This window comes from Anarhichas minor, unplaced genomic scaffold (genome assembly GCF_050575085.1).
Source record: "Anarhichas minor isolate MPS153535 unplaced genomic scaffold, ASM5057508v1 ptg000002l, whole genome shotgun sequence".
Lineage (NCBI taxonomy): Eukaryota > Metazoa > Chordata > Actinopteri > Perciformes > Anarhichadidae > Anarhichas > Anarhichas minor.
The window spans coordinates 9968814-9996162 of NW_027466448.1; the positions used below are offsets into that span (position 1 = coordinate 9968814).

General features: G+C 43.6%; 1 protein-coding gene across 2 annotated transcripts; it reads right to left on the reverse strand.

Moving 5' to 3' along the window:
- Positions 1–1813: 1813 nt before the first annotated feature.
- On the reverse strand, positions 1814–27349 carry strbp (spermatid perinuclear RNA binding protein). Of its 2 annotated transcripts, none has more exons than XM_076089927.1 (16): positions 27068–27349; positions 26699–26870; positions 24841–25138; positions 22078–22190; positions 21187–21282; positions 20635–20746; positions 19708–19805; positions 18342–18447; positions 17605–17688; positions 16782–16990; positions 15492–15644; positions 15108–15242; positions 14316–14456; positions 13767–13917; positions 13322–13375; positions 1814–7708 (listed from the first exon to the last, which is right to left on the reverse strand). In XM_076089927.1, the coding sequence occupies exons 1-16, from the start codon at positions 27289–27291 to the stop codon at positions 7614–7616; spliced, it is 2241 nt and encodes a 746-aa protein (XP_075946042.1). In that variant the 5' UTR covers positions 27292–27349; the 3' UTR covers positions 1814–7613. The 2 variants fall into 2 exon arrangements, with proteins under 2 accessions (XP_075946042.1, XP_075946034.1); XM_076089919.1 differs by lacking the exon at positions 1814–7708 and adding an exon at positions 9476–10022 and having other exon boundaries at positions 27068–27346.

Sequence of the window (27349 nt, forward strand, 5' to 3'; positions counted from 1 at the left end):
TCCTCTTTGCTGCTTCTCAGACAGCCAATTCAACATACCTGCAGAGGTCGTCCTAATCCTGACGTGCACAGTAACCCGGAGGGGTTCTGTAGCTGTGTACGACAGTCTGATGCTGGTTGCACAAACTTTAACCAGCCGATCCAGTGAGCCACACCACTCCAGCTAGACACAGCAGATGGAATGTGGATTGAAGTGTCAAAAAAAATGAATGCAATACTACATTGTCATGTCTCATAAACATGATAAAACATAACTGCAGATGGCTGTAAAGAGTCACCAGTGTAAAGGAAAGGCCTCCAGTATAGCAGGCCTACACGTCTACAGGTCAGGACAGACGGGGCTTCCGCCTCGGTGTCGTTCATGTTCTACCCGCTGGTTGGGAAATCCTGTTGTAGTCATTGTTGCTGTCACAACAAATGACTAAATTACACATATTACCAAACTAATTCATGTCTGCAAATGAATTTCTGTCCATGCCGCTATAACAGCATGAACCATCGTAGGAATCAGTTTCAGGGACACTTTTGATGGAAAAAAGGGAACTTGCTGATTGACAATTTTATCCAGAGCAGATGCTACTTTTCAAGGATGTTTCCAGACAGCTGTTGACTTGCATTGATATTGGTTTACTTTGTTTATAGGTCTCGTCAAATCTCCACCAGCAGTGTTTTCTATAAACAGGCGCTGGTGTCGTGTGGAGGGAGGCAAGCCTGTCAAACAGATCTAATTTGTGAGCATAATCGCAGCTTCATGTTACCGACTGAAATACAAAACGGGCCGTCCAAGTAATTTATTGCCCTACAGTGTATGAACCTGGCCCACGCATACACATGCCTCTGGTATGCTGCTTCTTAGCGGATTCCCAGATTAGCATGTACATACCTTAGTGTGAGAATAAGTACACGGTCAAGTTTTACCATCAAATTGGGATCCGATAGTTCTGCTTCCGTTAATTTCCCATCATAAGCAAAGCACGGTGAGCTTTATTGTTATAGAAAGCATTTCGGTTGGGATCGTTTATGGGAATTGACATGAACATGTAGTATTACATTCTTACACACACAAAAATGTGTGTGGTAAAAAAAATGAACTGCCACATTTGACGCAATCCACCAAAATCTGCTGAGCACGGTTTAATCTTCATCCTCTCTGTGCCGTTTGCTTTCTCTCAGACACACACACACTCATTGCTTGGCAGCTGCGATTGGCAGCTGTGGCCGTCTTCTGGTGGTGTTGACTGCTGGAGATGTCACTTGATACTTGGACTCAACCGTCAGCAGTGCTGCTCTAAACATGACGGACAGCTCGTGTGCTGAAACTCTTCGCAGGACAAACTTGGCAATTATCGCTCACAGCCCTCGACGCTGTGATCACAGTTTGACATGACGACACGAGTATTGTCACTATCAAGTGTCAGAATGTAGCAACGTGGGCCGTTTAAGGAGGAACTCTAATGAAGTGTGTCAATGTGTCATTGAAAAGCACACCAAAATGCAGGCCGTGTGCAAACTTAATGTTATGAGCGACATGAAGCTTTTTGCCGGGAGCCCAAATCTGCATTGTTATACAGAGGAAGTGTCATATAAACAATTTCTATTGTCTTTTTAGGTTTGTTCTGTCTCTCCGTGTATTCCTAAAATCAGGAAATGTGCCATATTCTTTCAAATACTTGTTGCTAATTGTGCTATTATCTTCCAAACTTGTGTGCATGCTGCTGATGTTTTGTAGTTCGTGTCATGCCCTGTAGTGCAATGGGTCAGTTCATCAGGGTTTTTTTTTTTTTAGAGACTATTAAAAAACAGATACTCCCATATAGAGATTCAGCACTTTCTCAGATTTATTTTCAGTTGGTCAAGCATAGATTATGTTAAAAACAGTGACAACCACAGGTTGTCACTGCTGTAAATGTTGCTACTAATCAAAAACGATCAACACAGCGAGTTCGAGTGACCCCCCAAACCCCCCCCCGCGCTCATTCACTGTCATTGGCCTCGATCTGTTCACCCGTGAGACTCCCACCCTGCCGTCGGTACATTTCACAAACAGATTCCGCGGACAGATAATCACTTCATAGATTCATAGGCAGCATCGTAAAACAGTTTATTTTTAATCCCCTTTTTTTTGTCAAAAATATAATCAAATAAAACAAATCATATTTACAGGAAAAAGTAAACACTCATCACTCGTAAGACACTACTTTTGTCAGAACATTATAAATAAAAATTCAGGGGGAAAGAAATATGAATCCTACGGGAGGATGCGCCCAAAACAACTCACACACACACACAAGTAGCTCAAAAGATATATAGATGTATATATATGTGTGTATCCATATATATTCTGTATATATGCTTCTCTACAAAAAAGCAAGTTTACTCTTCCTATGAGTAAATAAATTCTACTCTACAATCACTAGAACAACAGAGTACATTCCCAACCAAAATGCTCGTTAATCAGGAGGATATTAGACTTAAACAATCGGTGGACCATGACCAGGAAGTATGCGACAACATGCTTAATGTGACTGCCATATTGTGTGTTTGTGTGTGTGTGTGTGCGTGCATATGGGTGTGAAATAGCTTCCCATGACCCTCCGGTTTATGTGCTTGCCAGACAAACACACTCCCCCCCCCCACCCCGACAACACACATGCACACACACCCAGAAGAAATTGATGTGTTCAGCAGTTAGTCTGGTTCGCTTTGCCTCAGCAGTGGAAACGTGATCCCGGATCTATTTCTGCTGCTCTGCAGAGTTCAGGGCGGTCCGCGGATGAACTTTCAGGCTCATTCTGCAGCTCTTTTTCCTTCTGCTTCAAGACAAATTTAGCACGACCCCCAGACTTAAGACCTTACTCTCTGTGCCAATGCAAGAATGAGCGAGACACAGATTTCCTTCATTGTCACACAGGAGGAGATTTCTTTTCTTTTTGCCTGATAACCGTCTTAACGGTGAATATCGGATCACAAAACCTATTGCTTTCTCACTTCTGAGACTGCCGGGATGATCAGATTTGTGCAACAAAGGTTTCAGAGTCTTTGGTGTTTGGATAAATCCCGATCCGCAGAACAAACCAGAACCCGTTTTCCCAACTGTCATTCTCTTTCCTCTTTAACATTTGACCTGGCAGGGGGATGAAGCGGTGCCTTAGGGGAAAACGGGCCCGACAGTCTCCAAAGCGAGTCCAAAACGCTGACGTTACCTGGCAACTCGGCACCCAGAACCCTTTAAGTACTGAACATATTGCAGCATCTAAATGGTGCAAAGCTCCTGCATGGGTTGCCAAAAAAAAACTTCTCTTTCCTTCCTCTTCTCTCCCGTCAGCAAAGCTCGAGTTGTTCACAGATAACTGCTGTTTCTCCAAAAGGCAAAAGTAAAATCCATTACATACGGCGCGACGGACAGCCCGCTATAATGCACCAACATGACAGACGGGGGAGATGCGTTCCCTCAGCTATGCATGGCTCAAATCCTAAAGGACAAACAAGGCCTTACCGCCTGTGTACCTCTCACTACATACAGCACAATGTTACGTGTAACACAGACACCACAAAGCAAACAATGTCACGCTGTCTCAATGTGCTCGGCTGTTATTGACAGTGAATGCTGATATGACAGAATATTTACATTTATGATTACATGTGTGCCTATTTGCATGCTTGTGTGTGTGTGTGTCAGGTGGCCCTGAGAACAATGCGTGTGTGTGTGTGTGTGTGTGTTTTGTGCTTCTTAGATCTGAAGGTGTAGTTGTGAAACGCCCACGGAGGGGGCGGTGTGTGCGTGAAAGTGTAGATGTTTACAATGGCTGCCTGTTTTCCTCTTTCATAGAGATCTCTTAAGAGACATTTCTGGGGAACACTGGAGCCGGAAGAACATCCATCAGAAAACTGACCGGGACCCGAGTCCAGCACAAACAACCACTGCTCTCTAGGAAAGTTCTACATAAGTGATGACAGTCCAAGCCTTCAAACGGGACTACCTAGAGCATTCGTCTTCAGGTGAAGAGTACTGTTTTCTATTGAGACATTTCATAGTGGAGTACGGCTGGTATTGTCATCTTCCTGTTGGTGCAATATGGGAACCACAGCTGGAAACTATCTGACGAATAAAGCTTTTTAAAATATGGTTTATGAAAGGAGCAGCATTACTTTCCTTCTCCTCTTTGATCGTCATGCTTTCTCTAAATCATCACTAAATATATACTTTTAAAGAACAAAAATATTGACTTGCTTTTTCTTTTTTTTCCCTGCGATAATCCCTATTACACCACAAAGCATACGGATAGTTTGAGTATATCTGTTTCATTAAACTGGGAGGGACTTTCAGGTAATGGTAAAAAGCGGTAGAAAGCCTAACAAGGAAACGCACACATGCAGGACCTGCCTAACGAGAAGACAACAACTCCCAAACCTCCACAGTCCTACCAGACCGTCTGTGCCGGGGGTTTGAGACCGACTGTGTCTCCCTGAGCTCTCATCTGAACGTGACCGTCCAGCCAACAGACCAAGAGGACAGGGTCAGTAGTCAGGGTGACTCCTCCTGTGTGTCTGTTCAGTCTGAGGGGAAATGAAAAGGTTGCTCACTGAGGTATGACTGTCTGCCTTATTAATGTGGGCCATCTGGACAGAGAGGACGGGGGAAGAGAGAGAAAGACGGAGCGAGGGCAGAGGGGAAATTATGATGACTTCCTAGCTGATAGAGAAGGTCTCCAAGTTATTCACCTCCACGTGAATCTCACAGCAGAATGTCAAAGCAGCGCCTCTCTGGGATGAGATGAGACGACCGGAGGTGCTCCGTGAATTGATGGGAAAATGCTTGGAATAGCTAAACAAACTTCTCATCGGGAGTACAGTGGCTGTTGCCACATGGGCGTGGATGTGGTGACTGCTGCAATAACACAAACACACTGTGTGGATGAGTCCAGTTGTTTCATTTGAGGAACCAGCTGTTCAAACACAAATGGCAGAGAGCTCGCGTGCTTGACCTCAACTGGAGGAAGAACAGGATATCCTTCCCTTTACCTCCAATTTCCGACTGCACAACTTTATTCCATCTACAGAAAAACTGCAGAATTGTCGTTGCTGCCGGCTCAGGGGTGTCGTTAGATCCAACTGGAGTTTTACTTTTTGTCTTGAAAGATAGGCTTAGGGGCCCGAGTGGAGTCTAATTCTCAGATGTTGTTTTTGTTGAATCAAAGCAGACACAAACACATGAGATCAAACTGGTGCCCAGATCAATGCAGCTGTGAGGGGGGGGGTCAAAGCCCTTTGAAGCACATGCTGTTTGATTCTGCCTCCGCTGACTGACACCTCGTCTCGATTAAAGGCTAAAAATAAAAATAAATAACCGATGCAGAGCTTTTCAGAAGCATGTACGCACCACAGAGAATTGCAGAAATCCCACACGGTGCTGAGTGAGTACTGTGCATATGCTGCGACTGCTAGTGTGAACAGTGTTGCGACGCCTGTTTGGTTCCAACAATACCCCAAAATTAGACCCAACGTACTGGTATGTTTAAAGCCCTTAAGAGTTTAATGGAATATCTCATCTCTCAGTCCAATTACTACATGCGTAAATAATGCGTGCAATAAGCAGCTAGGACACTAGGACTACACGGTGAACTACAACTAAGTACAATATGCATGTAAGTTGAGACTAAAAATGATTAGTCTCCATTCCCCAAATCTCTCCACGAGAGTTCAACAACCTTGTGACTGCAGAAGTGCCTTAAAATGCAGGAACACTAACTGCACGAGGATGCTTCAAATGAGACAGATTTCGGTCTCAAAATACAAAGTCAATATACCGTTTGACCTCAAAAGCTAATTTTGCTTCCTTCAAATGTGTGAGAGTAAGAGAAGCTTTGCAGAAGTGTCTGAAACAGCGGCGGGAACTAGGCATGCACCAATACAACTTTCTCTCTCCAAAAAAAGCAAGACAAGACTTTTGTCTAAATGTAAAATCTGTAAAGCTCACTGTGTGGAACTTATTGGAATGGTTTGAATGCACTGTAACACGAGGCCAGAGATTGCTGTGGTCGATACTGAAAAGGCATGTTTGATCGCTGCATCCCAAGCTGAAGATTCCTTAATCCACCTCAGCTTCGACCAGGTTTCTTTTTCTCACATTTCATAGCTTGTGACTGGCAAAGGGCAGCCAGGTGTCATCACCAACCACTCCATTTCAAAGTCCCACTTTTGAAGATTTTTGCGGGCTATACTTTTAATTAGTTAGCCACTAGTCTGTGCTGTGTCTATCCCATTGTATGAGAAGGCCCTTTGACAAAGCTCTATCTTCCACCAGCAGCATCTTGTCCGTACGGTAGAGTAGCGCCATAGAAGACTGGAGGGACGTGTGTGCGTGTGTGTGTATGTGTGTGTGTGCGTTTGAATGTGTGTGTTTGCAGAAAGAAGGAACAGCGTGAGTGAGCTGTGCTTTTGGTCCCTAAGGCGACGCGGGACAGAGCTGACGATTGTTCCGAGTGTGTCGATGGGCGAGTCCGCTAACATGTGTTAATGGCAGATGGAGGAGCGCGTACATCAGAGTATACACATATATACTATACACATACAGTACTGTATTTGTAACAACAGTATTCCCTGCCAGCAGTGAGACTATAGAAAATGTGCTTTCTGACAGGAAAAGTGTGTGTGTGTGTGTGTGTGAGTGTGTGCACAGGTGTGATTGGGTTATGAGTGTGTTCAGTAGCGAGCGCCTCTGGTTCAGGTCACGTAAACAAACCTCGGGCAGCAGAGCGCGTGCTCAGAAAGGCTCAGAAAGACATACAAAGATGGAGGAAAAGTTTGAACAGAGGAGGAAAGAAAGAAGGAAGCGTTATCATTCTAACAGCAACGGTTAATATGAATACCAAAGATAATATTGCATCTCCTAGAACTAGCTTCAATTGCTCAGTGTATATAAAATTGGAAGAAAGCTATACTGTGATATTACAGTTACATTTCACTTTATAATTCTAAAATATTTTATACCAACAATAGTTATATTTTATAGAATATTTACATAAATACATTGTCATATAGTAATGTTATTGTCAACATCTTTATAGAAACATACACCATACATAGATGTGTATATAGTCATGTTATAGCCACACGTACACACACACACACACACACACACACACACACGATGAATATACAATCAGAATGAGCTATTGCAATGCTGTGTTGGGTAAAACTCCGTCGGACATTCACTTCTTCTCAAGTAAGTAAGCTGATAGGGAGGAGTTCTGGTGTATTGCTATAAGAAAGAAATCCAGCCCAGCCTCGCACAGTCGCAGCTGAACGTTTCTCGTAATATCCGAGTATTGCTTCGTGTGGTTTCTCTCCTCTGAAGTGATAATCTGGGTGGAGAGTAGAGGGAAAAACAAAGATAGGAGCTATGAGCCTCTCGGTTAGTAGTTGAGATCTGTCGCTGCTGTCGGGCAGAACGTTCTTTTTTTTCATCCCCCCAGCGGACTGATCGAACGGAAACAGTTTTGGATCGACGAGTCCGTCACCTGGATAGAGAGGCAGCCCGCTTGGACGGACAGAAAAAGCAGGTGTCCCGCGTATACAGACAATGTGAAGAGAGTATCCAACAACCTGCGGCCCCTAGAAGTCAGAGAAGAGATCTTGGGGACCCAGATGAATGATAAAAGGAGCGAGGGTCCGCGGCTGGTAGAAGGGATTGTCAATGAAAAGACCACCTGCAGGGAGTTCAAGAACAGAGACAAATAGAGCATGATCGATTACTACACACACACACACACACACACACGTTCAACTATATCATCATATACATCCCATTCCTCCAAAGCCACTTCCCCAAAACACATGACCACACACTGCCAGACTTCTGCAGAGCGAGTCCACGAGTGAGCGCTGGGGAATGGCGGTCTGCTGTCACTGGTCCAGGTCCCAGAGAAGCAGCAGAAAATGAACGGCTGAATTAAAAATACATGTGGAGCTGAGTGAAATAGCCTAATAACAAGTATTTAATCAAACGATGTAAAGGCTGAACATGACATGAGGCAAAGTACATGTTTAAACTCATAAGAACAGATTATAACGGAACAGAAGAATAACAGAAAATAAACACAGAATACAACAGCTGGAAATTAATCTTCAAGCATGTGAGATTGAAGTAAAGCTTTGGTGATGTCAGACAAATAGCATTTGAAAGGTTTCACGCCAACTCGATGGAGCTCAACCAACGACTGGACAACATACTGCGTCCTCTCAGCCAATGGCTGCGCCTCATGGCTGTAATCACGTCATGATCTCTCGCTGGGTCATCAATCAGAACTGTCTCCTTCAGAGTATATTCTCTTTTTTACCTCTTATATTTGTTTTTACCTGTGATATTAGGTCATTCTTATGTCAAACATGTGGATCTTTATTGTCCAAGTCTAGAGGGATAGTTTTGAGCCCAAGTTGCAGCACCTCAGTTGGTGATGATCCTTTTTTAAAAACATAAAACATAAAACACAGTTCAAACACGAATTCATGTGGGTCCCTCATTGCTGCTTTTGATTGTAATGTGCACCACAGCTTATGTTTGTGGTCGACATGCGGTGTTATCAGATCTATATGTCCGACAACAAGCCAATAAGGAGAATTAGCAGCTCACAGCTGTAAGATCTCAGCCAACCCGTCAAGTCGTGTTTTACATCCATGTCTGTCCAACATGTCATCACTTCATCATTTTATCTTATTAGCCATTTGTGTGAAAGTGTCGTAAACAGCATATCCCTTCTTGAGTTAAGGTGTTTTGTGAGGTCACGGTGACCTTTGGCCACCAAAATACAATCAGTTGATCCTTGAGTCCATGTGGATGTTTGTGCCAGATGTAATGCAATTCCCTCCAGGTGTTCCTGAGATATTGCGTTCACGGAGGCATACAAACAGGGATATAGAAGTGGTCTATGTAGAAGTAACACGTCTTTACTATTTTTGGGCCATTTTAAACCAATTGAATCCAACTACGATATCGTGTGGAGCTCTAAAATTGATGCTGCAGCCGGCTAATGTGACTCCCTATTAAGGCTCTGCTTATACTGTAGTTGATTCCACTGATAGCTGTGGGAAACCTGCCAGGCATTAATCCACGTTAGGTAATGGGACCGTGCAGCTGAATGCAACATGCAGGATTTAACAAGAGCTTTCTAAATTCATCCGTTGTCTTCTCGCCTTTCTCTCTGAATATCTATAAGCTGAGGGTCAAAAGGAAATAAGGAGAAACCCTGAGGTACGTAGAAAGCTTGAAATTCAATTTGTGCATGTATGAGGGTGGAATATTAAAGCTTGATGTAAGTTTAGGTCATGGTATTTTGTGCAGCTTGAAAGACTGGGTTCTCATGTTCAGTGACATAACTGCTCTAAATAGTCAACGTCCAAAACAAAACAAAAAGTTGCTACTGCAGCTAATCTCTGACCAGATTAAAGCCTTTAAATCAGATAAACACCAGGCAGTGTTCAGCTTTTATAGGAGATACACTTTATTCATTTGTCAACATTATTATTTATTTATTCCTTCACACAGCTCTTTATTATTTCCTTTTCTTTTTACAGAGAACGTGTGTGTTGTGTCATATTGCAAAGGCGCTCCTCTTCCTAGCAAAGAATAAACACAATAACAAAAGGCTAATATATATATGTATATATATATAATTTACTCAAAGAATGAGGTCACAATTCACAGTACAAGTTTTTATCTCTTAACTTAAACCTGCGGTATTTTTTCATATTCATAAAAAGTGTTTTTGGAACAGAAAGAAATCAAAAAGCAAAAATCGCTTTTAAAATTCTCCAGCTCAAGTCTTTAATCCTCTTCCCATCATTGATATTGTAGAAAAACATTTCCCTTCTTAAAAAAAGCAAATTGTACGGTCTGAATAAAAGTGTTTGGTATGGATGACAAAGCGCTCGTTGCGCGTCTCCAGTGCTAAAAGAAGTGGTAGTGGGGGATGGAGTAGGTAGGCATTTTCATGACAGGCAACAGAAGCATTCTCTTGGGCAAACCTAGAGGGGAGACATGAGAAGAGCACAGCTCTGCATGAGTCCAGGGCAACAAATACACCGAGTGGCTTTATTCTCACTACGCTGCACTGGGAGGGCTCCCTAAGGGGGAGTGGAAGTGTGCGAGTAAACAAAGTGACACCCTTCGTCGGTGGTTAGAGGAACCGAGAAGGAGAGCGATTCAGAATGAAAGAGAAGAAAACAAATGGCCAAGGTTAACCATTCATTTGGGTTTATTACAACGTGGGTCTTGTTCCTGTTGCTTTAGCAATCCTTTCAATGAATTGTACACCGTGCGTATGTCAAGTCGGCTGCTGGGAAGTGCAGGTCAACGTTGAAACGTTTCCTTTGTTTTGTCTTTTAAATAAGTTTGGCATACCTGGGGTTTGGTTCTTTTCAATGATGTCACATTGCCACATCTAAGCAATGGTGAGTACAATGTTGTTATTATTGACATGATGGACAAAACTAGGACCCACGTTGTAATAAAGTGGAATAATTATTTAAAGGAGACAGTTGAGCAGGAGAAGTTGTGCTTGGTACTGTCCTGTAGTCATAATGTATATGTTCAGTGATCTAATGCGCTGTGTCCTGAGATGTAATGCAAAATCCTGTTCTCCACAGCATGTTCCGGTGTCCCAGTGAGCCCTGCAGGATTCCAGAATGCATTGTGTTTGCCAACAAGAAAGCCCAGAGCAGCTGCGGGTGGCGGCGCACAGAGAAAAAGCAGGAAACAGGATGAAAGCTTTGTTTCCAAAAGATAAAAGGAGGAGTTCCCAGTGTTTTCATGTGCCTTTTTTCTTCCTTCCGATTGAAATGTAAGCCCCGATGGGCCCACCCAAAGATCATTTTTACTAATTGGGACACATTTTCCTCTTATTCTGGAAATATTGATATATTAATAATACTATCAGTGTAAAAAACTATCTATTTCTTATTATTCCCCTCATCTGCAGCTCTAAATCATTAGACAACTGGGTGTATAAAGAGAAGAAAAAAAACTAACTCATCTTAACAGCAAGTGCATCGAATATTTTGTATATATTTGTGTATTGCCTCAGATTTGCCACAGCGTCTCTGGTCACACGTTGGGACCCACTGAGCGAGCCAAAACCAGCAATTCTGAGTATAATTGTAGTTTTTCACGTCTATCTTTTCTTTCTCAAATAGCAGTGAATTGACATCCTTCCTACTTGTAGGAGGTTACAGCTCAGGGTCAGCTGAACGCACAGTCACAGAGAGTATGTGTGTGTGTGTGCGTCCTGTTACACCAACACTGGGGCGCTGGTTTGCGATGGCACTAATGGCATTCATTACGTACTTAAAAAGTACCAATTCGGATCTATCAACGGTGTGTAGATTGATTTCGAGAGTGCGACTGAAGGCGGACACTAGCCCTGCCACAAGCAATCCCAAAACAATTAGTCATCGGTTTGGAAAGTTGTAATTGCATATTGCCTCCAGACAGCGCTCACCCGAGAGAGGGAGATGAAGTCAGGAAGTGAATGAGTGTGTGTGTGTGAGAGAGAGAGAGAGAGAGAGAGAGAGAGAGAGAGAGAGAGAGAGAGAGAGACAAAGGCACTTTTCCAGTATCTGGAACGCATGCATTTGAATGTCACATTTGATAAGATGACAGACATACTTTATTCATAGCGGTGGGTTTGACTCCTGTAGCTGCTTTTGAGCTCACGATTTGATCCGTATGTTTAAAAAAAAAAAGCACGATTTAATTGAATGATTGTTTTTTAAATTAAAGCACCACATCCCTTTGTGACTTTTCTTTTAAAATAAAACAGCACATTGCTACTTCTGTAAATTGTCTATTCACTACTAAAGCGTTCATCGGAAATACTGTTATTATATTAAAAAGAAAATAAATGAAACATTTTAACGTGTTGCCTTGCATGTCGATTAGGTGGTGCTCCAAAATGTTGTGCTACTTCCGTTGTGGAATAAAGTTAGTTTAGAGCCCTGCACCCCCACAGAAGAAACAGGGCATTTAATCACCCATTCATTTGCCAAGTCTTTTCATTGGCCAGGCATCAAGCAGCCTACTGAATGCCTGCTCAAATATTTTGAATGTCATGGCCATTAACAAACATAACAAAATAATTCTGTTGCTTAAATTTTTCTAGTTGATTAAAGCAGAAACTGCCGTTGGACTCTTAGTTTTTCAGTGAAAAGTGTGCAGATGCCAGGGACTGAAACGAAACACCGCAAACGGATGCAGAGCTCCACCATAAACAGAACTACTAAGGCGCACTTCATATTCAGGGCTGATGGGGTCTCAGGAGGGTACCAGACGTGTGCCTCGGGCCCCGGATCAGTTTCTCCTATAGCACATAAGACCCATTCAAACTCAAAGCTGCAGGATGGACAGAAAGGCCTCCCGATGCTACATGTGTGCACACGCTACACAAGGCCGAGTCTGTCGTGGTAAATATGACCTTGTCCGAAAGAGGGACGCATGTGTGACTGCATTTTGCACCAATACCTCTGCTGTCAAAGGTCAAGGATTAGTATAGATTTTAGCCCATGCATGTGTGTGTGTGTGTGTGTGTGAGAGAGAGCCCAGTGAGGACATGGAAACCCCTGAGCAGCAGTATCACCCTATCCTAAATTAAGTGGAGGGTAAAGTGACAAACTCACACTATGTGTTCTGCTAATCTCAACAGAAATATATATGCAGCAAAGGAATGTGTCGGGGTTACTATCAGTCCAGAAGAGCTGGTATAGTTCGTTAGAGGTGGCTGTTTCATCGTACAGTTTTCTACTCTTTTTCCATTTCAATTCTAAGATAGGCAGGTACGCGTGTCATCACGATTATGATCAGTTTCTTTTGAGAGACTAGCTTGAGACCGATGGCAGCTCTTCACGGACAGACCGGTGATCCAACCAGAAGAGACGAGGAAGAGAACGGCAACAAGCAGATTAGGATCAAAGTGGTGAGCGGATAATAAGCCAAAGAACAGACTGATTAGCTTGCAGCGCGTAACAAAGAAGCAACAGTTTAGGCTTTGTGTACTTGTGACTGACACTCCGTGCCAAACCCGACAACTTGGATTAGAATGGGATCAAGTTTATTTAGAGAAAAGGGGAGGAATTGAATTGAAAGGAAGTGGCGAGGAAGCGTTGGCGGTGTAACATAAACCCACTGAATGATTAATCAACCCATGAATAGTTAGACGTTATGCAGGATTAGAAGGGAACTGTATAAGAGAGGACAGAAGGTGGAAGAAGGTTATCGATGGTAGAAGGAGGGTAAAAACGGGTTGACAGGCTAACAAACAAGAAGCACGTACCATATGCAGGAGCAGCTGCTGCAGCAGGGCTGTAGCCATACGGTGTCCCAAAGCCTGTTGGAGAAAGAGGTTACAACGTCTAATTCAATTGCCCACTTGTGTAATTCCAGGCTGCATTTAACAACATGTTGGTCGTCCTGCACTCTAGCAGACAGTTATAGGTTCAGGGTAAGGCACCTGAGTGGAAGCTATACTATCCTTCCTAACAAGATCAACATACTGTACAGTCACAAACAACAGGGTCATATATTAGTGGAGGTTCAACACAAGCTGACATGTAATTAATTCTGATTAAAAATCAAAAGGAAGGGTCATGAATAATATCATGTTCAATAAAACCTGATGTGAGGATCCAACAAATGTAAAGTTTTGTATATATATACAAATATAAAGCTTATTGCCTCAGTAAAAACAACAAAAGCACACACAGCTATCCTCTAGCTACCTTGCGTGACGTATCCAGGTGCGGCTGCACTGACGAAGGGTCCTCTTGCGAGGGCTGCTCTTCCTCTTCCTCTGGCTACCTGAGCTGCTACTGCCGAGGCTGCTGCTGCTGCCGCCGCGGCCAGCGCTCCTTTAGTCTGGATACGGACACACTACGAGTGCGTTTCAAACATAATGAAAAAGGTAAACGCAGTTGTTGGATACATAGATTAAAAGAGGTATTTCTGCATAAATATGGTGCACAGACATAAGGCATAAAGCACACACACACAAGACAATGTTCTAATGCATCATTGTTAAAAACATCTGTTGGCTCATTGACAAAATAAGTGTAAGATAATTATTGATCTGATTGGACACTTGTCCCACAGCTCTGCAGAATTGATGATGACTGATCACAAAAGACTATTAAACATTATCATCTACAGAGCTGCACTGACAGTTTGGCTCTCAAGGAAGAGAGTAACGGATTGCTTCGATTGTATGTTTCATTGTGTGTGTGTAAGGGCCCTCTGTATCTGGTATGTATTGTATGTGTGGATCTCTTCACCTGAGGCAATATCTTCTTTTTTTTGTTTGCAGCTGCGTTGGGACCAGAGAAGAGCTTCTCCAGAGCTGCCAGAGCAGCACTGGCCTTTGCTACTTTTTTGTTGGGGCCTGCCCCACGAAACTTCTGTCCATCGACCTCCACCTGACATGCACACACACACAGAATGTCAATCAGAGCATGTTTTATGATTCGAGTTAGACAAAAAGGAACACAATGCATTTTGGGCAATCTCGAAAAAATATTTTTTCCACAATGGATTTTCTATTCTAATCATAAATGCTACTAGTGGGTTCATATTTTATGTTGCAGCTCTGTCAAAGCTAACAATCCCACAATCATTTTCCCCAAGACCCATGAGTGAGTCAGCCAGCGAGCCTGGCTGAACAGGACCCTGGCTTGTTTAGCGATGCCCTGCTGTCAAGTAGGCCTGCTAATCAATCAGCAGAGCGATGGAGCAGCCAGGCATGTCGGAAAACAACACACCCCACAGAGAACAGCCCTGCTCCAGGAACCAAGTTGACTGATTGACGTTGCCGGTTTTCAGCCTGTTTCTGAGTGTGTGAGTGTGTGTGTGTGTGTGTGTGTGTGTGCGCGGCTTAGCCTCTGTGTGTGTCTCCCCCTGGCTAAAGTGCATGTGCATGTGTACTTGTGAAATGTTATTCTATACTATTTGGATTATATGTCACGGCTGCACAATCTGTTACATGTTTTGCAATCTTTTATCAGAGTCAGACTGTGTGTGTGTGTGTGTGTGTGTGTGTGTGTGTGTGTGTGTGTACACGAAGCTTTTACCTCCATAACAAAGCGTTTGTCGTGGCTGCCTCCACTTTCAGAGATGAGTTCATATTTGAGGCCTCGCCTCTTTTCGTTTAGTTCCATGACGGGGTTCTTCCCACTTGCCGTCAGTATGGGACCCTGAGTTCGCACCTGGAGAGTGAAAAGATTATTTAAGTAATTTAACTTAAAAACCATCTTCTTTGCTATATTAGAAAGCACACGGTGGACAGTAAACCTCGGAGACTGAGTGTGAAGATTCAACAAAGTTTGGATACCTTCTATGTCCTTAAACCAGAGAGACTGTCACATTTTAATCTCTTACAGATTCAGACTTGGATTTAAAAGGATTTGAACTTTGTGTAAGCATTTGTGTATCTGCACACGTTTCTCAATCCCCACCTCCATTGTGTTGGAACTGTCCGTGGAGTGTGCTGGGTTATTGCTTGTGTGTGACGACGTCTCGCTCTTCCCCTCACCGTCCGACTTCTCGTCCGAACTCATGGGGTCCAGGTCTGAGTCAAAACCTGTCGGGTAGCCCATCGCCTGGAGAACCTAGAGAGGGTAGATGATGTTAAAAGGGAAAAAAGGATTTGGGAGGAAAGCAGACAAAAAAAATAAAAGCTTAGATCGTTTGCTACGACAGTTTTTCTGATTAAAAAACTATACAAAAAAACAATTTGTATCTTGCTGCTATTGTGCAGGCCTAAATGAATGCATTTACTTTTGGTGTGTTGTTGTCATTGATGTGAAAGTGACTAAAACAACAACGCACTGTACTTAAAGTAACTTAAAATAACACTAAATGGGACGAGATAGAGTTTACAATATGAGAACAAATTCCTACCGTCACATTTATAACTCTTTGTGTGTGATGGCTCTGTTTTGAACAGACTTTATTGGCATTATCAGCTAATAAAGGAAGAGAGCTGCTACCTCGGGCAATAAGAATGAAAAGGAGTGCCGAGACAGGAAATACAACCATATCCGTAAATGTGTTAACGACACAAATGACTATATTTTAACAAAGCAATTCTACCGATGCAGCAATACTGCAGTCTACTGCATGTACTGATATGACAGACTTTAATCTAATTCACACAATGGTTACAATAAAGACATTATAACATACTGTCGGCACTGTTTTTGACCCAAATGGGTGATTGTGTTGCAGCTGCTAAACCAGCCAATACAGTGAGAGAGAACAGCAGAGAGAGAGATACAATGAGAGAAAGAAGGGGAGATCAAAAGGTGAGTACACGAGAAAAAGAAAGAGTGACAAGAAGAATGGAAAGGGGGGAGAAAGAGCCTTTTATGGAAATGGAACGGATAGCGGATTAGCCTGGCTCTGTGCTCTGGAGAGCCTCTATGTTCACAACCACTTTGGGATTACATGGATTTGCCCACCTCCATCCCTCCACACACACACACACACACACACACAAACATACACAGACAAAAACATATTTATAGATACACAGGTTTGGGCTGCAGCTGGCGCTTGGATATTTCTTCAGGTAGTCAAAATGATCTCTCTTTTTTTATTCATGGGGTCTTTTATCATTTCGCTGTTCTGTGAACAGTATGTCCAAATAAGCACAAATTAAATCAGAGAGGATGTTCTTTCTCCTGTCAGTTGCACATGCATACCACACACACACTTCCCTCCTTTTCATTCCCTTTCCTGCTTACCTTAACAGCGACGTGGAGCTTGGCGGTCTTCTTGGAGGATCCAGATGCTTCATAAATGGTTCCATCCAGATCCACAGACATGGTGAAGACCGGAGCATGAACCGGGCCCGACTGGGACAGCAGGCGATACTGCAGCCCCGGCCGGATCTGGTTCAACCGCATCAGGGCGTTCATTGGCTGGTTGGAGTCTATGGCTTTACTGTCCAGGACTAATGCAAAGAAATGGAGGGGGTATGGTTACAGTAGAGAGTAGAGCATATTAGGACAGATTTAATAAGGTTTTGTAGGGGGTGTACCAATTATTCAGCCGGAATTGGACAGACTGGGCCAATTCAGAGATACTGTTTGCAATAAATCACATTTTCTAAAAGGTTTTCAGCACACTCGACGGTTGTTTTCATGATGAATAAAAGGTGCCTCTCTATTTTCGCTCTCTTTCAATCACTTTCCTCGTGTTTGCCAATATCTAAAAATGGCTCTCTGTCTCCATTAGGCATGGATCATCTTCTCCTTGTATGAAGAAAGAGCTGGGGATGGTTGGGTGGCCTACTAAAATGTTAGCAATCAATATACTATTGATCTGGCTCCGAGAGATGGAAAGGAATGTGGAGAGAAGCAGACAGGGAAAAATATAGAAGTGGAGGAGAGAAGCAATGTTTGTCTGCAGACAACAGAATAAGATTACTTCCATCCCTAAGCATTGTGCTGCTTTGTTTTTAGTGGTTTGAATGAAAATAAAATGTAAAATAACTGGTGTGAATTAACAGAAAAAGCATGAGAAACAGATTCAAACACTTATACGTTCTTTCCTTCCCTCTCTTACCTTTCCTCAGATTCCTCTTCATCTTCTTGATGAGATCATTGTCATCCATTGCTCCATCCTCGTATGGCCTCTTCAGACCTAAGCCTGGGAGAAAGCAAGAGAGAGAGACCCGGAGAGAAACATACATAAAGTTACTAATCAATCATTGACTACAAGAGATGTTAACATGAACACAAACACAAACAAAGGCACTTATGTGTGACAGAAGAGAAATGGAGGCTAAGAAGAAGCACCCACAGACAAGATAAACAGAATAGACAGGCAGACCAGCAAAAAGTCAAACGATGGGAACGACATATAAACTTCTTTCTTGCATGCACCTTAATCTGTAAATACTTTGGCAATTTGCCATGTCAGCGCCACGAGGAACCAAAAGGCTTGAATCGATTTTTCCACGAAAGTCGCCTTGAAAATGTGCCAAAAATGAACAAAAGCAGAAGGACTCCTCAATAAACTACGCACGAGTACCGCAGTGGAAGAAAACAGGCTAAACATCATATTTTTGTGGTGCTTCACATGCCAGCAATATTCATTCATTCGGCGCCGTCAGTGCTGATGTGTAGAAAAAACACAAAAGGTCACGTCATGTGTGAAAAGATTTGACGGGACGTTCGACCTATGACCGAAAGCCATCTGCCTGAATGCTCATGTAAGGAAGACGGACTGACGAAAAAAGCCTTTTCACTGACAGAGACAAAGTAAACAATGGAAACGTACAGACAGATAATCAGACACACCTTCTTTATCAGACCAAGGATATTTCTGCGATGGCTTATTTGAGGGAAGAGGCTCCATCTCCAACACCTTGTAGATCTGCCCGAACGCCATGAGTCTGAGAGCATGCTGTCGGACGTAAAACACGAGAAAATAAAGAAAAGTTGGAAGGAACTTTATTGACAGTATGGACATTAATAGTCAAATCCTTTGCTGTTCATATACTGGCATAGAGGTAATCCAGCAATTTAGTAATGCACTTAACTGAAAGTTAGATCCTACATTTCCCATAATGCTAATTGAGAGTGTTTCTTAGGCCTTCCCTGCCTCCTAAATGCCCACTTGCTTCAAACAGAAGACGTCCAGTTAAGTCAGTAAAGCCATCATAACGCAGACCCATGCAAAATGAACACCCTGCAGTTTGCTACATGTATCCAAGATATATAGAAGAGTTGTGGTCGCATTCTCATTAAAGCTGCTGTGCTAATGTAGGACAAAGGTGGTAAATTCTGGTTGAATAACTGAGACAGAGAAGAAGTTAATCTAGAATATTCAGGCTGATGTAATGATTCATTCATCTTCACAAGTATTAAGAGGCCAAGTCTAAACATAGAAGCACATCGACACATGTGTACATATGTAAATGAGCACTAAATGTCGGTCAGGTCTGTGCATTAATGAATGTCGACGTGTTTATAAAAACTAGTTATCTTGCAACACAGAGAATCTAGTATGTGCTCAAAGATATACTGACCAGTATGTGTGTGTGTTCATTTATCATTGTCAATCTAGTGTACACATCCTCAAACAAACAATCAGAAAGACAAGCAGAATGGGCCACAGTGGCTCTGCTAATACAGAACCATTAGGGAGGTAGAGTGTCTCAGATATTCATGAGGCTTGGTGTAGCTCATTGACAGAACAGCTCCCTCTCTAATATCTGCTCCAATACAATTATCCCCATTGACATTCCAGCCTCGTTCAGGCTGCCTTCAAAGGAAATGGACGGCAGGATTCACTAAGCCATGCGGCTCAGAGGCTGCCCTGCTCAGTCGAGTGTGTGTGTGTGTGAAGAAGGACATGACGGCACGTACGCCCCAAAGTGCATGCACACAAATACTGTCCTCGGGGTGTCAGAGATGGATTTATGGCTTACAATGGCAATAGTTTCCCACACCAATCATTAAAATGCAGCACCACATAGCGCTTTCTGGAGAAGCGCACGCACAAGTGTGTGTGTGTTTGTGCATGCAGATTGTGTGGTTAGGGTGGTGATGGGGTCATTCTGTCTGGTAATAGGCGGACAGCTCAGGGCAAGTGCAGCTGGGTGATAACAACTGTGTCTTTAAGTTGATGTGTGTCTCTCTGTGTGTGTGTGTGTGTGTGTACCTGTGCACGGTAGGTAATGGCCTCAGCCTGCTGGTCGGTCATGTTGGCTAGTGTGTTTGTTGACTCTTTCTCACATGGGTCGTGTAAACCTGGACCACCTTGGGGAAGCCAAAGAAGATGACACACACACACACACACACACACACACACACACACACACACACACACACACACACACACACACACACACACACACACACACACACACACACACACACACACACACACACACACACACACACACACACACACACACACACACACACACACACACACACACACACACACACACACACACACACGTTGTCACTTTATTTACCGACACTGCAGCTCAACAACATTTAATTAGGCTTCACTGAAATAAATGCTGACTATCATAATGGACAACAGCAGCTATCATTAAATTTAACTGGTCAAACTGGCTGTGAGGTATTCAAACCAGTCACTTAATTCAAAAGGTACAAGTCCTCATCCTCTGATTGCTCCACATTTGTGTTGTATCTATATATACACACATTCATATACACTGCTCTTTCCCCTTTTAAAATATATTTATTATATATTTAGCATCCAAACTCAATTTCTTAAATCAAGTAAAATTAAACTCAGCTTTTACATACTTTTGAATATTCTTTGCCAAGGGTGCCCAACATTCTGTAAGAAACCCTGCAGCTGCTGCTAATTAAGATGCTTTCATAATAACGACTTTCCTCAGACAGCTGTGCTGGGTCACTGATAATGTGTCGACCTCTCTTAGAGTGTAACAGCTCAAAAATGTGCCGAGCAGAGCCTCGACATATCTGCTCATCTACCCAAACCTCGCTACGCTTACCAGCGATGCCAATTTGCATGGAAACACACACTCCTCTGTTGATTTCTTTAATCTCTCCCGCTGTGTATATTCGTGTATCCACCATGGATCCATACCTGGTAGCAGTATTCCTGAGGCCAGACACTCCATGACTCGACGCAGGGCTTCTCCAGCCCCGAGGGGTCTGTTGCAGGTGGCTATTGCCTTCTCGCAGATGAGCTCCAAGGGCTGCAAGAACACACACACACACACACATATATGAAGACAGATGAACATGCAACAACATTTCGAAAAATGTCTCACCATCTGTTGCTTAAATGTTGTGTACACATGCTATATTTAGCTGTTTTCTCACATAAACATAATTCAGCTTTCTTGCTAACACAATTAAAAGTACTTCTGCCAGTCAGATATTAATGACACCCTGTTTTGGGTTCTTCAGCCTTGTACGGGCCACACGGTTCACTTATGGATGATGTTTGAGCACAACTCTTCAGATTTCAACAAAAATAGGAACCGCCCATTACAGCAAGGTGATGAAGGGTATTTTGTATGCACAAATGCACACAACAGCATACAAATGAATGAAAGGTCAAGGGGGCTGAACACTTTCTTGTTATTTCACAGGATTAACACTCAAACACGGGCAGTGACAGCAAAAGACTCACCCATCCCTTGACAGGTTCCCAGACGGGGTGTCTATTGCACATGTCTCTAAGTATCCTGAGAACGATAACGCAGGACTTGAGCCCGTTCACTCGAGCCTGAGAGAGATCGAGCGATCGAGGGGAGAAGGAGGAAAGGCGGAGGGATGCAAGAGGGAAGATTAAACAGAAAGAGGGAGGAAGGGAACACATTGAGTGCGGGAGGAGTGGTATTTGTGCAAACACATACAGATAAACAGCCTGCTTCACAATGAAGTGATAGTTTCTGTCAAAACCACCACAAGAGAATGAATATCCTGAGTTCTGAAGACACTAAACATTTTGAATATAGTTCACTAGTCATGTTTTACTAAAAGGATTTCTTTAAATTTAAAAAAAAATGTTGTCAGTAAGGTAAGTGAGTTGGGAGATAGATGGGGAGGGGTATGGGAGGGGAATCAAAGGGAAGCACTGACATACTGTACAGAGCAGGCAGGTTCACATAATAGCCAAAAAGAAAAAACAAGTATTAATCATTGCTTTTGTAGCCTTACGATTCTTCTTACATTCATCTTTTTGTCAGTTCAAGTGGGTGGAGCTAAAGAAAATACACTTTTTGTGTAATATTTGTTCAAGATTTTGAAAAAGCTAGCTGAACTGGTGATGAATATGCATACAAACACATGTTTATCAGCCAAATTGCCTTTAACTTCAAGATCACTAGTAATAATTCTAACGTGTAAATTAGAACGGTTGATAGTAGGTCATGTTTCCATACTTTTAATCTCTTCTAGATGAGTCTGATCTGATCATTAGCACCACAGCATTAGCTGGCAGTGAGTCTATGCCCTCCGGGCGAATCGTCAGGCTACAATAAGCATCGGGCAGGAAGACAGGAAGTGAGTGGGTGCCGACCTGGAACCACTTGGCGTGTCGCAGCGCTGCCAGGGCCAACAGACATCTGTGTCTATCCAGCACCTCCCCCTCCTCCTCCTCAGCCTCCACTGTCTGCGCAGCAGCACCCAACACTGCCACAAAACAATAACAACCCAATGTAGAGAACGTGAAACACACACACGTCATGTCTGAGTGTGTGTGTTTGAATTGTGTGCGCGTGAATGTGTGCAGACGCACTTGGTATTGAGTGCGAATGCACACATTCACGAACACACAAGCATGGATATTTTTGGTACATACAAGGTGCTTTTCATGCCACAAAGTTGTTCCCCTCCTTGTAGAAAGCGCCGACTCGCTACAGGTCACGGATCTGTGATGAATGCACAGAAAAAACCCACCTCACCTCTATAAACGGTGTGTCATTTTCAACACAAACATGTGTTAACTGCACCACATGTTGACATAGTAATACATACAGTACATGTGTTGAAAATTAAACGCACTGTTTAACAGTGATTAGGTAGTTTTCATCCATCCAGTCACTGACCAATCAGTGAAAGGGAGAGCAACCGGAGTCATGAGGGAGGATACAACGTTTTGGGATGGAGAGCCCCCCCAAAGACATACACCAAACAAATACCTAAGGAGTGTTTGATTTAATGTGTGGGCATTGTTGGGACACGTCTGTTCATTTCGCTGTGCCCAGCAAGGTAAATCAATCTCTCCTTTATGTATTTGAGGAGGATTTCATTCATTTTGATCCAATCCGCGGCAAGCAGGAGTCAAAATAGAAGTTTAACTTTTTCATCTGGATTACTTAAGGTGCACTTGATTTTCACAGGTTCAAAGAAATATGTCGCAGAGAAAACAAATCAAACTCCCTGTCTGGTCAAACACAGAATCAAGCGCTCCTAAAGTAGAACTGAAAAGAAAAGAAAAACAAAAAAAAATCTAAGATAGTTTGACCCAGTCTCAGACAAACACAACACAGGAGGGATCCAGGCAGGGTTTAGTCAGAGCATTGGGTTGGTAAAAAGATGAGCATTCCTGCGCTTTTATATGTAAGCGTTTGATTCATGCCGCCAAGCACACCCTGATGGTTGAGGTACTACGAGCTCACCAATTCTGCTACTTCAGTATTCGGTGTATCTGATGTGCGAGGCGAGCTGAATCAAACGCAGCTGTGTATGAATGAGTGCGGTTACATGGGGTTTCTGAAGAGGGTTTATTGTGTGCGGGACCGAGTGGAAGTGACATAAAACACGCTAAAGAGCCCCTTGGGTCTCTATGAAAACACGACTAGGTAAATATTTTCTGAATCCCTCTGCCGTGAAAAGAAAATCCTTCCCTGAAGAAATATTAAGTTGAAATGTCAAATGTGTGCAATGTGCAGCAGCTTGAGCACATCTATGTCACATTATCCCTGGACTCATCCGGGCGCTCTTGCAGCGTAGCTCTCCCACCGTCCGACGCGTGCGGCGGTGTGTGTATTTGTGCTTCTATGTGGTGTGTAACGGTGTATCTGAAGGTCTGTCAGCGTGAACACGGCTGCATGTGGGACCTCTCTGCTGCTAGTGGATCATTACAGTGTTTCTCCTCCAGCCTGCTCGTCCTCCCACTGCTCTGCTGGCTGAACCCTCGCTCCGCGCTCTTATTCTAATCATTATCTCCTTCTGCGTTATCGACGCTATCCTCTCTTTTAGTCAGATAAAAAAAAATTCCCTTCGCTACGGTGTCTCCACAAATTGACACAGCCCCCTCCCTCCCTCCCTCTGTGGCCTGCATCTAAACTCAAAGAGCACGCAGGCATGCAATAACATCTATTCAATCAAATACTAAACTATACATAGTCTTGTAAAAATATACACAATCAAGTTACCCCGGATCCACATGGTGACTGACTAAAGTGGCAGATGAAATTACCACGCACTATATTAAATCAATGTATTGATTGCCTGACATCAAATCAGAAGGCACTATTGATCAAAGCATTTAAATAGCCAAGACTTACTGCTTTTAATCCCATTAAATGTGTGCACCATGCTGTTTGCGCATGAGCTTGTGTGTCTTTCAGAAATAGTGGAAACAGAAATAGGACATTGTAAAACACCACTGGTATCTGTGCCTGTCAATGCACGTGTTAATGTGTAAAAGTGTTACACCCCGCCTTTTGTTTTACGATGTGACCCTATTAGACGGACTGGCCCTCATCCCTCAACGCCACCTGATGATATCTGAGCAATTAGACATCTAGTGTGACAGGTATCTCTAGCCGTCAGGTGCAATATACGGCTGTGTGTGTGTGTGTGTGTGCGCATGTCTCCTCCTCCGTGCGGCTGCTCGTGTGCTCTTCTCGATGTGCGAGAGAGAAAAATACGAGCGGTCCTCTCCGTCTTGCTCGTGGCGTGACGTACGGCTAACCTCCGTGCTATCTCTCATCTCTCTCTGAGACCCGAGTGTCTAGTTGGACGGGAGCCACAGGATGGATGAGCAGCTTGCTACTGCTCGGTTATTGATTTCGCTGGCCTGCTGGCCTCGCCGTCCCGTCCCACCTCCCACAACCACTTATAATCAGTTCCTGCTACTGGGGGCGGGGGCGGGGGGGCAGCTACTGGGGGCAGCTCTTGTATGCATCCTGCAGCCGTCTTGTCTGAGGTCATACCTCTTGTTTGAGGCAAATAAAACTGTTCTATGAAATATACAAATACATTTCAAAAATGAAATGACGTGTTGGGGTGTGTAGCGAGAAATAGGGAAAAACTGCAACTTGTGTGTTCCTACCTCGCCCATTCTGCTTCTCCTGCTCCTCCTTTTCACCATTCACTTCCTGCTCCTCCTCCTCCTTCTTCTCCTCCACCTCCTTCTTCTTCTCCTCCACCTCCTCCTTCTCCTCCTCCTCTTGTCTTTCCTCCCCATTCTCCAACTCCTCCTCTTCTTCCTCCTCTTCCTCCTCGTCTTCCCTCATAGTCGGCGAGGTGAGGGTGATCGTCAGCGTGAGTTTAGGGTCTGTCGTAGTTCGTACCAAGATGGCCGCCTCGGGCAAGGAGCTTGTGACCTCATATTTCTCTTCTGTCAGCTTCTGTCAAACGAACATAACTAGATGGTCAGAGCGGCCAAGGTCACAACATGCCCCCGTGCAGATACAGAAATAAAGAGGAAAATAAATCTGAGCCTGCTTTTGAAATGTGAGAAGTGTCAAACTTGCTTGTCCACACATGATAATGGGGAAAAACACTTGTTTTAAAAGTCACATTCGTGTCAACACTACAACATCCATCTTGATTCACATGCGTTACTTGATACAGTCCTGCATTTAAGCACACATGTGACTACATACAAGAATTAATGGGAACACAACAACAACGACAAAATCTCAGAAAGACCTGCAGACACAAATGATCACACAACTACACACGCTATTAGCCCCGCAGGTAAAAACAGGTACACACAGACTCACAAAACCATATGTCATAACCGACTATACATATTGAATAAACAGAAGATGTGAACTAAATCACAGCATAAGTGAAGGAGTGTGTGTGTGTATTTGTTTTATGTTGCATCTAGCAGAGGGCCCATCTACATCCCATTTGGCCTTGATGAGAAAATCAAAAACTCTGTTCAGTGGGCCGAGACATGAGATTACACACACACACACACACACACACACACACACACACACACACACACACACACACACACACACACACACACACACACACACACACACACACACACACACACACACACACTTTTGCACATGTTGCAGTTGTTGAACACATGTTGAAAAGCAGTCATTGCATATATTATATATATATATATATATATAATATATGCATCTGACAATGATAGTGTTTACAAGTGGGACTCTAATCCCTGGAAGCTACATAAGGCCTGAAAAGTACAATACAATTGAATTCCCAGAACATTAAAGATTACATGCAAACAACTCCAAGAGTGAAAGTCACAGCATGCAAAAACGAAAACATGTCATGCCTATGTGTGCCTGCATTTTCTGTGCACTCCGTGTGCATTGTAGGGGTCAGTGTGTTTTGTATTTCTGTATCATGACTTGTTAATGAGGAAAGCAGACACTGAGGTAGCGACGGGAGCATTAATCACACATACATACTCAAACCCCTCTCAACTTCCCACTTGACAACATTGCTGCCGCTTGCCTTCTTATGCCAACGAGCTTCTCTCTACACTTACACGGGAACTTTTACACACACACACACACACACACACACACACACACACACACACACACACACACACACACACACACACACACACACACACACACACACACACACACACACACACACACACACACACACACACACACACACACACACACACACACACACACACACACACACACACAGAGCAGCGAGAGTTGCCAAATCCAAGCAGAAACACTCAATCAAATGTGGAAGCTTATCCAAAAAGCTTAATTTCTGATGTGGGAGAGGACTGTGCAATAAAAATAGAGCTTTTTGGATCATATTTGGAAGACTATGACTGAAGGTTTGATGCAAGGCTGAGATGCGTTGTGTGTGGCAGTGTGTTTGCCAGACTAAAAAGCAGCATCATGTGCCTGTATGCATGCGTGGGGGGTCTGTGCGTGTTTTCTAACCTCCATCTGTGTGGGCAAATGGTGACAGACAGTGTCCAGCAGTGTCTGTGTGGGTTTGTCTCTGCACATCAGCACCAGCTCCAGGTCCATGTCGCCTTTGATCAGGAGGCCTTTGGCCACGAGGCCGATCCTCATCACTCCACACAGCACGCCGCCGCTGCTGCTGGGCTCTCTGTTTGTAAAGAAAAAGCAGACGACAGGTAACATTCAGCTTTTAACAATGAGGACACGCATGTCAGTTTACAGCTAAATTCAAATGTTACTACATCCCTCTTTTTCCCCAATATGTCGACCTATTCCTTAAGAGGATGTTGCCTCCTACGTCATGTAAGGTTTATGACATTTTATATAAATAATCAATCCATTCACCTGGAGCTGTCAGTGGAACCCTCAGTTTCATTGCTGGGCTCATTGCCAGTTTCGTCCTCCTCTGTACTGTCTGCTGGTTGGCCGTCGACCTGGCTGGGGACACTGCTGCTGGTCTGATCCAGCCAATCAGAGACGTGTTTGAGGGCGCACTCGACGGTGGACACCAGCGTCTGAACGGCTTCCAGCTCCTGAGAGGAGGGGTAGATGGTGGAGTGCTTTGCCATGACGTGGCGGTCATCGTTACTAAAGGAACGGAAGGACCTCTGAAAAGGAAGGATGAAT

Excerpts from the sequence above, each read along its gene's own strand:
- strbp (XM_076089927.1), bottom strand. The coding sequence starts at position 27,291 with ATGGCAAAGCACTCCACCATCTACCCCTCCTCTCAGGAGCTGGAAGCC. Across the intron at positions 26,871-27,067 it reads GGTTCCACTGACAGCTCCAG|AGAGCCCAGCAGCAGCGGCG; the intron begins GTGAATGGATTG and ends CTTTACAAACAG. Across the intron at positions 22,191-24,840 it reads GGAGAAGCAGAATGGGCGAG|TGTTGGGTGCTGCTGCGCAG; the intron begins GTAGGAACACAC and ends GTTTTGTGGCAG.